General features: G+C 42.8%; 1 protein-coding gene across 3 annotated transcripts in view; it reads left to right on the forward strand.

Moving 5' to 3' along the window:
• Positions 1 to 8,110, forward strand: part of LOC144482885 (sodium/hydrogen exchanger 9B2-like) — a 142,935-nt gene extending 134,825 nt beyond the window's left edge. For all 3 annotated transcript variants that reach the window (XM_078201806.1, XM_078201763.1, XM_078201876.1), the window contains 3 exons: positions 917 to 1,053; positions 4,597 to 4,792; positions 5,720 to 8,110. In XM_078201806.1, coding sequence (XP_078057932.1) covers positions 917 to 1,053; positions 4,597 to 4,792; positions 5,720 to 5,787 — 401 coding nt within the window. In that variant the 3' untranslated portion in view covers positions 5,788 to 8,110. The remainder of the gene's footprint in view (positions 1 to 916; positions 1,054 to 4,596; positions 4,793 to 5,719) is intronic.
• The last annotated feature ends 4,682 nt before the right edge of the window (positions 8,111 to 12,792 follow it).

Genomic DNA, 12,792 nt, shown 5'->3' on the forward strand with positions numbered 1-12,792 from the left:
GTTTGTACACAGCAAGATCCCACAAACAACAATGTGGTGATGACTATATAATCTTCTTGTGATGTTGACTGAGGGACAAATATTGGTCCCAGGACTCCCGGGACAACTCCCCTGCTCTTCTTCGAAATAGTGTCATGGATCCTTTATGCCCACCTGAGAAGTCAGATTGTTTAATGTCTCATCTGAAAGACTGCACCTCCAACAGTACAACCCACCCTAAGCGCTGCACTGGAGTGTCAGTTTTGATTTCTGTGCTCAACTAACAGAGTTTTGACTACAGATAACTGCAACTACTTTTCAAATGTTCCTCTTTAGTTGTAAAGTACTTGTGATGACCTGAGAGTGTGAAAGTGTGATATAAATGCAAGTTCAACATTTTTGAATCAGTGAGCTTCATCAGGATTTCATCTGGAGTAGACAGCTCACTTATTCCACTTAAAGGATGGCCAGGCCTTAAAATGGCATTGGAGAAAGGTTACACTGCCTATAGGCAATGGGACTAAATTCACAGGATTAGGGACACAGTCTTCCAGGAGCTCGGGGAGTGACAGTACCTCCAGCACTCCTGAAGTCTGGTAGTGCATGAGAAGGGCTGGGATATCAGGATATGATAGCATTGATAAAAGGGAAAGATGCCAGGAGTCGGAGTATGGTAGCGCTGACAGGTCTCCAGTGTATGGTATATTGGGAGCCTCTTGGCACTGGAGGCAACATCTTGTCATTAGGAACTTTGAACTGCTGAACATGATAGCTTTGCGATTGAGGCAAACTAAGCAAAGCCTGGCTTGAATTGTTTCTGGGTGAAAGCCAATTAGAATCATAGATAAAACCAATTCTAGTGCATGTCCATGCTCACTTTTACCTTTGCATCTGTACTTCCTGATTCGAAATAATTTGCCATGTTTTTTAATCAAAGGTCTTGGGATCGCAACTCTGATCATTGCTCTTGTCGTCAGAATCTTGGTGACATTTCTCATGGTACACTTCTCTGGATTTAACATGAAGGAAAGAATTTTTATTGCTTTGGCCTGGATCCCTAAAGCCACAGTTCAGGTTGGTGTGTAACATGATTTAATAGTTTTATTTGTCAGTGTTATCAGTCTGTAAAACCAAATGCGATTTGGCCCTGTCCAATACTGATAACCTTGGAGCATCATTGCTCCCACTCTTGTGTACAACTTCTCATTTGTTACTTTCCCATATTGTTATTTTGTTAGACAGTCAAAGGCAATTCCAATAATATTCAGTCTATATTCTGTATCTCTGAATCTGACATTGAAATATGTTTAAAGGTCAACTTATCAATGAATAAGGATAAGTTGGTTGCAGAGGGCTATGAATGCATGATCTGGATATTAAGGGTGAAATGAGGCCCATGGCCTCTGTTGCTACAGTAGGGTCACAGCTGATTGGAAACAGCTCCTGCTGGGAACACTGTTTGCTGCATGAGCGCAGAACATCACAGCGTTTCCCACGAGCAGACTGATTTGCAACCAATGCTTCAGTGATAAATGCTGAACTTGGGGATTGTATAACCAATGCCTGGTTGGAAATGCAGTAAGAAGTCTCACAACACCAGGTTAAAGTCCATCAGGTTTATTTGGTAGCAAAAGCCACAAGCTTTCGGAGCGCTGCTCCTTCGTCAGGTGAGTGGGAGTTCTGTTCACAAACAGGGCATATAAAGACACAAACTCAATTTACAAAATAATGGTTGGAATGCGAGTCTTTACAGGTAATCAAGTCTTAAAGGTACAGACAATGAGTGGAGAGAGGGTTAAGCACAGGTTAAAGAGATGTGTATTGTCTCCAGACAGGACAGTTAGTGAGATTTTGCAAGCCCAGGCAAGTCGTCGGGGTTACAGATAGTGTGGCATGAACCCAAGATCCCGGTTGAGGCCGTCCTCATGTGTGCGGAACTTGGCTATCAGTTTCTGCTCAGCGACTCTGTGTTGCTGTGTGTCGTGAAGGCCGCCTTGGAGAACGTTTACCCGAAGATCAGAGGCCGAATGCCCATGACCGCTGAAGTGTTCCCCAACAGGAAGAGAACAGTCTTGCCTGGTGATTGTCGAGCGGTGTTCATTCATCCGTTGTCGTAGCGTCTGCATGGTCTCCCCAATGTACCATGCCTCGGGACATCCTTTCCTGCAGCGTATCAGGTAGACAACATTGGTCGAGTTGCAAGTGTATGTACCGTGTACCTGATGGATGGTGTTCTCACGTGAGATGATGGCATCGTTGTCGATGATCCGGCATGTCTTGCAGAGATTGCTGTGGCAGGGTTGTGTGGTGTCGTGGTCACTGTTCTCCTGAAGGCTGGGTAGTTTGCTGCGGACAATGGTCTGTTTGAGGTTGTGCAGTTGTTTGAAGGCAAGAAGTGGGGGTGTGGGGATGGCCTTGGCGATATGTTCGTCTTCATCAATGACATGTTGAAGGCTCCGGAGGAGATGCCGTAGCTTCTCCACTCCGGGGAAGTACTGGACGACGAAGGGTTCTCTGTCCGCCATGTCCCGTGTTTGTCTTTTGAGGAGGTCGGTGCGGTTTTTTGCTGTGGCACGTCGGAACTGTTGATCGATGAGTCGAGCACCATATCCTGTTCTTATGAGGGCATCTTTCAGCGTCTGGAGGTGTCTGTTGCGATCCTCCTCATCCGAACAGATCTTGTGTATATGCAGGGCTTGTCCGTAGGGGATGGCTTCTTTAACGTGTTTCGGATGGAAGCTGGAGAAGTGGAGCATCGTGAGGTTATCCGTGGGCTTGCAGTACAGTGAAGTGCTGAGGTGACCGTCCTTGATGGAGATGCGCGTGTCCAAGAATGCAACCGATTCCGGAGAACCGATTCCGTCAAGGGCAGTCACCTCAGCACCTCACTGTACCGCAAGCCCACAGATAACCTCATGATGCTCCACTTCTCCAGCTTCCATCCAAAACACGTTAAAGAAGCCATTCCCTACGGACAAGCCCTCCGTATACACAGGATCTGCTCAGAAGGGGAAGATCGCAACAGACACCTCCAGACGCTGAAAGATGCCCTCATAAGAACAGGATATGGCGTTCGACTCATCGATCAACAGTTCCGACGCGCCACAGCAAAAAACCGCACTGACCTCCTCAGAAGACGAACATGGGACACGGCGGACAGAGAACCCTTCGTCATCCAGTACTTCCCCGGAGCGGAGAAGCTACGACATCTTCTCCGGAGCCTTCAACATGTCATTGATGAAGACGAACATCTCGCCAAGACCATCCCCACACCCCCACTTCCTGCCTTCAGACAACCGCACAACCTCAAACAGACCATTGTCCGCAGCAAACTACCCAGCCTTCAGGAGAACAGTGACCACGACACCACACAACCCTGCCACAGCAACCTCTGCAAGAAATGCCAGATCATCGACACAGATGGATGGTGTTCTCACGTGAGGTACATACTCTTGCAACTCGGCCAACGTTGTCTACCTGATACGCTGCAGGAAAGGATGTCCCGAGGCATGGTACATTGGGGAGACCATGCAGACGCTACGACAACAGATGAATGAACACAGCTCGACAATCACCAGGCAAGAGTGTTCTCTTCCTGTTGGGGAACACTTCAGCGGTTACGGGCATTCGGCCTCTGATCTTTGGGTAAGCGTTCTCCAAGACGCAAGTTCCACACACATGAGGACGGCCTCAACGGGATCTTGGGTTCATGTCACACTATCTGTAACCCCCACGACTTGCCTGGGCTTGCAAAATCTCATTAACTGTCCTGGCTGGTTTCAATACACACCTCTTTAACCTGTGCTTAACCCTCTCTCCACTCACATTGTCTGTACCTTTAAGACTTGATTACCTGTAAAGACTCACATTTCAACCATTATTTTGTAAATTGACTGTGTGTCTTTATATGTCCTGTTTGTGAACAGAACTCCCACTTACCTGATGAAGGAGCAGCGCTCCGAAAGCTTGTGGCTTTTGCGACCAAATAAACCTGTTGGACTTTAACCTGGTGTTGTGAGACTCCTTACTGTGTTTACCCCAGTCCGACGCCGGCATCTCCACATGGTTGGAAATGCACATAGACAAACACAAACCAGCAGATGGTGGGTCATAAAATGTATGTTGGTAAAAAGCACTGAGGAGGCATGGATTGGCCACAAGCCACAAAGTTTATAAAGGGAAAGACTACCATGGAAATAAGTGTCAAACATTCCTTTCATGTGTCTGTATGCAAATAGGTTTGAGACATTATATTACCCCATGGGTGTGGTTTATCACCCCAGCCTGTCAAAATAGCAGTAGCATTCTACAGGGCAGCAACTAATGTTAACTGTAAAAAATAAATATTAGAACTGAAATCTGTCGTGGGTGGGTAGCATGGATACAATGCATTGTATCTGTCCAATATTCAATTTGAAAATGATGATTCTTTCTAGTTTGGGGAGTTATTAAAATGAATAAAAATATCTCTTTTGTTGCTCAGTTCAGTATCAGTGCTTAGTATCCAAGCTAAGCTTTGTCATATGTTGCATGATCTTCAAAGTATCTCACTGTGTATTGTATTATCAAAAGAGCTTAGCGTATCGTGTAATACATTATTTTTTTGTGCTGAATTAGGCTGCCATTGGATCTGTAGCTTTGGACATGGCTCGAATCCGGAATGAGAAGACTGCAGCAGAATATGGTTTGACTGTCCTCACTGTTGCTTTTCTGGGAATCCTGATCACAGCTCCAATTGGAGCAATTATTATCGGCTTGCTAGGGCCAAAGCTACTAGATAAAGCGAAACAGCCCAAACTGGACAGCAGAGAGGGTCAGTCTTGAAGCTTCCTGGAGTATTAATATCTCCCAAAAGTCTCTTCTTCTATTTAGTATGTTTATTGGAATAACCTGAAATTCATATATCCTCTTTGAAGGGATTCCATGCAATGTAAGAAAGGCAGTAGTATTGTCTTATACTCTTAATTCAGAGACCCAGGTTAATCCACTGTGGACTTGGATTCAAATCCCACCATGGTAGATGGTGAAATTTAAATTCAATAAAAACATCTGGAATTATGATGACCATGAAACCATTGTCGATTGTCGTAAAAAAAAAACACATCTAGTTTTCAGGTTCGGCGTTGATTTTGATTCAGGATGTCATTGCATCAGCGACTTTTAAATGTAGAACGGAACTGGACAATATTCTGTACAGCCTCATTAATGGATCCACGATGACAACTGCCTTTCAGAATTAAAATATCAGGTCACAACGAGACTGTATTGAGGTGACTTTCTCAGTATCTCCTATTGTGTAGGAAAGAGATTAAACAGTTTTTCTTTGTTGATTTGATATGTTTTTTTACAAACCTCCCAAAACTGCGTTGGTCCAGGAATAACTTGACCTGTTGCTTTGTTGGGTGTTAAATAGTGCAAGACCCAGACAAGAACAAAAAGGGGAGATGATTAAAAGCATCTTCCTTTAAAAGATAGATGGGGGAAATAAGTTTTACAGAATAGGCACATGCAAGAAAAACATTTGTTGACATACAAAGGGGCAAAGCATAATTAGGTTTGATCTAAAGTACTTTGCTCCTTAAATACAGAATACCCTCCTTTCCATTTATTTTTAAATGACATTTAGTGCTAGGCTCATATTAGCATAGAACAAGGTTAAAGGTCAGGGGCAATCTTTCTGCTCTGTCTGTGTTGGCTATTTTTATATATTTATATCATTACTGTGTGGTTTGTTCTGCAGGCACAGAGATCCAGACCATTATACCATATGAACAGGATCACGGAGTGGAAAATGACATTGAAGTCTGAGATGTTTTATGGATCTATTATACATTCGGGAACGATCTCTGCAATGAATTTCAACAGATGTTTTGATTCTTGAATATTACTGTGTATAGCAGAGGAAATGGCTTTTAAAATGTTTTTTAACGGTTGTACATTATCTAGATTTATTTTTTAAAAGGAACTACTCAGATTTACATAAATATCTCCATTTGGAATTGTTATTTGTGCTGAAATCGACATGAGCATTTTAGATATGTGCTTGACATTATGAAAGTATTTATGCAATGATCTGTAGACCAATGTTACGAGGATTGTACCCAAGATTTTGGAAAGTCACTAGACATTTAATTGTACTGTACGCAGGAAGCCCATGAGGCCATGATCATCGTTTGTTTCTGCTGTTTGTGAAAATTCCAGCTGAATAATTAGTCCCATGTGTCACCACAAATCAGAATCCTGATATTTTTATTTTGTGTAATAGTGATAATAGCCCCACTTCTCCAATATTGCTGCTCTTCCTCTCTGTGAGGTATCTACAGAATCCTGTGCTGAAATCGTTGTGGACAGAGATTGAGAGTCTGAAGCTGTGATACCAAGGATAGGTACAGGTGCTGCAACAGAGCCAGGCCTGAGAAGCCATGGATAAACTTCTCATGGGCATTTGAATCCTAGCTTCCTTCTCATGCATCTAAAATAATTGCTTCTTCTTTCAATTTTAGGATTCCAAACACCACTTTGTGTCTAAAGGGGACTAGCACCTCTACTCTCTGATCAATTAGTTTAATAATAATGCACCAAAACTTGTACCAAAACAGTCCAGGTTGATTCACCTCTTGGTATACTCATTTCTCCTTCCTTTATTCATCTGGGGATGAGTCCAAGATTTCAGTGTATGGAGCTATTTTCATAACATCGTATTTCCCTTTTTGTACTGGGTGGGTTAAGTTTACAGCCACGGTTTACGATTGAGTTTTCTCTCACCAGCTTTTGTTTTCCAACCGTGACAATCACACAAATGCAAACAATAGCAGAGTGGCCAGTTCTTTATCCTTAACAATGTGTAATTAGAATAATTTTCTTCACGGATTACCTTACAATACAATCACACAGCGACACCATGAATTGTTTTATTACTATAAGGGTTTTATAAAGCTTTCTATGAAGGCTTTCTCTTCAGAGCTCAGCCTAAAGTTAATAACAATGCAAGAGCTGCAGAAACTGGCAAGAGTGAGCCGTGGGGTAACTTTGCATTCCACTCACAGGCCACTGACAACGCCATTAACAATAATTAAATCGCCAAGAAATTAATTGTGGTCATAGTGTATTTTTCATTGTGTATCAAAACAAAAAATACCCCATTTTAAATTAGTAACTCCACTCTAAAACCAAAAGGGTGATGGGTGTGAGAAACTTGCCATATTCCTGGAGTAAGAGGAAAGCACCATCGGAACTTCATTCTGTGCAGTATCTGAACTGAGAATACATATTTCCCAAATAGTCTTGTTGCTGTGATTGATGTGGGTTGCAATGCCAATTAGATATGGCCACCAGTTCTGGTCAGTGAATTGTGGAAAGGATATTAACTCTTAAAGTTATACATTTTAACTTCATTTATTGGGAGAATGGTGAGAATATGGAATTAGCTACCAGATGGAGTTGGTGAGGGAAATGACATTTAGTGGGAAACAAGATAATCACATGAGGGAGAACGGAATCAAAGATAATGCTGACAGGGTGAGGGTGAGATGAAATAGAGTGGGAGGAGGTTTATGTGGAACATGGACAAGCTAAGCCTAATGGCCTGTTTGTGTGCTGTACATTCGATGTAATATACAATTCAAAGGTAAGCAATAAAGATGATTCTGGCTATTTTAACTTATTAGGAAATGTTAAGTAAACTAAGCTTATTTTCTTTGGGAAAAGAAATCTCTGAGATGAATGAATTAATGTTTAAATTGATAGCGACGCTGCTAAAATTGCTCGAGCAATCGGTTTGCTGAAGTAAAGAGTTCAAGGGTCAGAAGAGACCGCAATTAGAAAGAAAAAGGGAAGCCAAGTGGAATGTTATTACCCAAAAGACACTGAACATGTGGAATAAATTACCAAGAATATTAAATTTCAGTGTAAAATAGACTCAGGGAGTTGTAAATGTTTTTGATGCTGTTTGAGACTGGTGAAACTTTTCTGTTCCTAAAAATTATGTGCTTGGTACTAGCTTACAATGTCAATCTAAAATTAATTTGTTAAAGTGCATATTAATTTGTGCTTTACATTTGGATATAATATATATACTGCATAAAGATGGTTGGCGTTTTTAAGGTAAAAACTCCAGCCAATTCAACATTTTAAAATCTGTGTTTATCTTGATGATAACAAAATATCAGAAGGAAAACTACCTAACCTTCCTCATCAAGCACTCCCTAAGTTGATCCATGTGCTTTATTTTCTCACTCATTCTAAGGAGATTCATGTTCAATGTGCTTTTTTTAAACCTGATTTTATGCTGATTTTGCCGAGAGAAGTTATAATGGGCAGTGGGAGAAGTGTCCTTATTGTTGTCTGATGACAAGCACAAGTTACAAAACTTCTTGTGTTTGGGCCCAATTTGTTCTTGAACTATAGCCATGGGGAGGCTGTGAACTCTGGAGCTGCCGGTCCCTCTTAAAGCGGAGGTGCACTTTGATGCCATTGGAATCAAAGCAGAGACTGAGTGTAGCAAAAAGCCCCCAGGTTTGCAACACCAAGCTGGAGGGATTGAAAGAGCAAGTTAGGCAGCTGGTGATTTAATTGTGGTATTTACAGTAATTTGATAAATGTAGAGAAACTGTTTCCTGGGGTACAGATCAAGAATAAATAATCTCAAAATTAGATCTAGCTTTCTAGCAGTGAAATTAGGAAGCAGTTTTTCTTTATTCTGCAGGGAATGTGGGCGGCACAGGCAAAGCTGGCATTTGTTGCCCATTCCATTTGGGAGGCAGTGGTGTAACGGTATTATTGGACTAGTAATCTAGAGGCCAAGGCTAATGCTCTAGGGACATGCATTCAAACCCCACCACGGCACTTGGTGGAATATAAATTCAATTATAGATCTGGAAGTTAAAAATAATTGCTAGCCCAATGGTCACCACAAAATCATTGTCGATTGTTGGAAAAACTGTAATCTACCATCCTTACCCAGTCTGGCCTACATGTGACTCCAGATCCACAGCAATGTGGCTGATTTTTAAGTACCCTCTGAAATAGCCGAGCAAACCACTCAGTTGTATTAAACCACAATGAAGTGGAATGGAATGGAAAGAATGATCATCAGTGGACCACCTGGCATTGATCGAGGCAGCAGGAATGACAACAGCAAACCCAACCCTGTCAACCATGCAAAGTCTTCCTTAGTAACATTTAAGGGGTTGTGTGAAAATTGGGAGAACTGCCCCACAAACTAATCAAGCAACAGCCTGACTTAATCGTTTGCAACAAATCATACCTTCCAATATCCAAGGCATCAACGTCCCTGGGTCTATTCTGCCAGTGGGCCGCCCAGAGGTTGCAACACAATGATATACAGATGGGAGGGAGTTGCCTCGGGAATCCTCAACATCGACTGGACCCCACGAAGTCTCATAGCATCAGATCAGATTTGGATAAGGAAACTTCCTGCTGGTTAGCACCCACTGTCCCCCTTCAGCTGATGAATCAGTACTCCTCCATGTTGAACACCACTTGGAGGAAACACTAAGAGTGGCTTGGGCACAGAATGTACTCTGGGTGAGGGTGTTCAATGTCCATCACCCAGTTGGCCAGGTCTAAAAGGTGGTAAGGGAACCAACAAGAGGGAATAATCTTCTGCAACGCGTCCTCTCCAACCTACCTGTTGAAGATGCATGTATCTGAGGGTATCGTTAGGAGTGACCACCGCACAGTCCTTGTGGAAGGGAAGTCCCTTCACAGTGAGGATATCTTCCATCATGTTGTGTGGCACTACCATTGTGCTAAATGGGATAGACTTTGAACAGATCTAGCAACTCAAGACTAGGAATCCATGAGGCACCTTCGGCCATCAACAACTGCAAAATTGTATTCAGCTGGGTGGATGATCCACCTTGGTCTCCTCCTGAGGTCCTCAGCTTCACAGATGCCAGTCTTCTGCCAATTTGATTCGCTCCACGTGATATCAAGAAATGGCAGAAGGCACTGGACACTGCAAAGGCTATGAGTGCTTTTTTAAAATTTGTTCATCATCGCTGGTTGGTCCAGCATTGCACATCCCTGAGGGCATTTAAGAGTCAACCATACGTAGTCCAGACCAGGTAAGGACGACAGATTTCCTTCCCTAAAGGACATTAGTAAACCAGATGGGTTTTTGCGACAATTGATAATGGTTTCATGGTCATTAATTTTTTAATTCCAGATTTTAATTGAATTCAAATTTCACCATTTGCTATGGTAGGATTTGAACCCAGGTCCCCAGAGCATTACCTAATCATGTGACAACTACCCCAATGCCTCTCCTGACAATATTTCAGCAATAGTACTGAAGACTTATGCTCCAGCACTATGCAACCAGACCAATTACCACCCAAGAGTCTACGTTTGATCATCAGCAATGATGAAAGGTATCATCGAGAGTACTATCAAACCTGCTCGCTGACGCTCAGTGTGAGTTCCGCCAGGGTCACTCGCTCCTAGCTGGATTACAGCCTTGATTCAAACATGGATAAAAGAGCTGAACTCAAGACATGAAGTGAGAGTGACTGCCTTTGATATCAAAGCAGCATTTGACAGAGTGTGGCATCAGGGAGCCCAACAAAACTGGAATCAATGGCAATCAGGGAATCTCTCTGCTGGTTGGAGTCATACCTGGCACAAAGGAAGATGGTTGGGGTTGTTTGAGGTCAATCATCTGCAGTGATGTCCTGGAACTGAGAAGTTCCTTAGGGGAGGGTCCTAGACCAACCATCTTCCGTGGCTTCATCAATGATCGTCCTTCCATCATTAGTTGGCTTTCCTCCATCATACGTTGGGAGGTGGGGGTATTTGTGTATCATAGCCTAATGTTCAGTATCATTCACAACTCCTCAAATACTGAAATGGTCCAGGTCAAAATGCAGCAAGATATTGACAATATCCTAGCTTGGACTAAAAAGTGGCAAGTAAATTCGCACCACACAAAGTGCCAGGCCATGACCATCTCCAACAAGACAGAATCTAACCATGTCTGCTTGACATTCAGTAGCATTACTGAATCCCGCAATATCAACACCCTGGGGTTTATCATTGACCAGAAACTGAAATGAACGAGCCATATAAATACTTTGGCTGCCAGAGCAAGTCTGAGACTGGAAATCCTGCAAGTAACTCACCTCCTGACTCCCCAAAGCCTGTCCACCATCTACAAGGCACAAGTCAGGAGTGTTATGGTGCAGGATGAGTGCAGTTCCAACAACACTCAAGAAACTTGACCCCATTGAGGACAAAGCAGACCACTTGATTGGCACCCCATCCACTACCTCAAACATTTGCTCTCTCCATCACTGACGCACAGTGGCAGCAGTGTGTACCATCTACAAGATGCACTGCAGGAACTAGCCTTCATCAGCACTTTCCAAACCAGCGACCTCTACTATGTAAAGTAGGGCAGCAGACACACAGAAGCACCATTGGTGGCACAGTGGTTAGCATTGCTGCCTCACAGCACCAGGGACCTGGGTTCAATTCCGGCCTCGGGTGACTGTGTGGAGTCTGCACGTTCTCCCCGTGTTTGCGCGGGTTTCCTCCGGGTGCTCCAGTTTCCTCCCACAGTCCAAAGATGAGCAGGTTAGGTGTATTAGCAGGGTAACTACATGGAGTTACAGGGATAGGGCCTGAGTGGGATTGTTGTCAGTGCAGGCTCAATGGGCCAAATGGCCTATTTCTGCATTGTGGGAATTTTATGATCCTATCACCTCCAAGCCACTCACCATCTTGACTTGGAAGTATATCGCTCTTTCTTCACTGTCGCTGGGTCAAAATCCTGGAACTCCCTAACAGCATTGTGGGTGTACCTACATCCAGGGACTGCAGGGGTTCAAGAAGGCAGCTCACCCTCACCTTCTCAAGGGCAATGGGCACGATCTTCCAGATCTCCATGCTGGCGTGATTTTCTAGTCCCGTCAATGGTGCACCCCCCAGCGGCATGGGGTGGAGTCAATGGGAAATGCCATTGACAGTGGTGAGATGTTATTACTTCCGATTGGCCTAAAAATGAAGCCAGGCTATTTCCCAATTGATTTAAGAGGCGTCTATGATTGGACGAGGTGGTTCATGATCAGTTTCTAATTGGTTTCAGAAGGGTGATGGTCATTTATTGATTTCATTTCTCATTGTCCCCTTTTTGCTTTCTAATTATTGTGGGAGCATCCCTCTCATTCAAGCTTGTTTCTGTAGCTTCTTGCTAAGATTAAAGAATGTTTTCTGATATCTTCCCATTTGTTTAGCATCAGGGAAATATGCCATCATTCCCCATAAAAGATACCTTCAGCTCATCAGCTCAGACTCCTTGTCTTGTGCCGTCCATTCATTGGGTGATGTTATTTGGAATGAGTTACTTCTAAAACAAAGAGTGGTAATGTTGCTTATAACCTTAAAAAAATAAAGAAGATTACAAAGTAGGCGGTACTTATAAGTTGTATAGGGTATGTATAGAATATAAGTGAGAATGGTTTTGATGCCTATTTTAATTGAAATAAGACAATGTGATGTCTGGGGACGTGGATTTGTTGATCCCAATGTCTAATTGATCTCTGGGTATTAGCGTGTCCTGCCAAACTTCATTACCACAGACACTTCTAATGTGTTTTTGTTGAGAGGATTGCTTTGCCATGTATGTTTTTGTTGTATCTGTCAGTGCTTGGTGTAAGTCAGTTAAAATACAGAATAGCTTTACAAAACTGACAAATTACACAAAGTATATATAAAGTACATTAAAAAATCAGTGTTTGAAAGTGATTGTTGTGCTAAATATAATTCATTACTTAGGAATATTTTGGACATTTA

Source organism: Mustelus asterias, chromosome 1 (genome assembly GCF_964213995.1).
Source record: "Mustelus asterias chromosome 1, sMusAst1.hap1.1, whole genome shotgun sequence".
NCBI classification, from domain to species: Eukaryota; Metazoa; Chordata; class Chondrichthyes; order Carcharhiniformes; family Triakidae; genus Mustelus; species Mustelus asterias.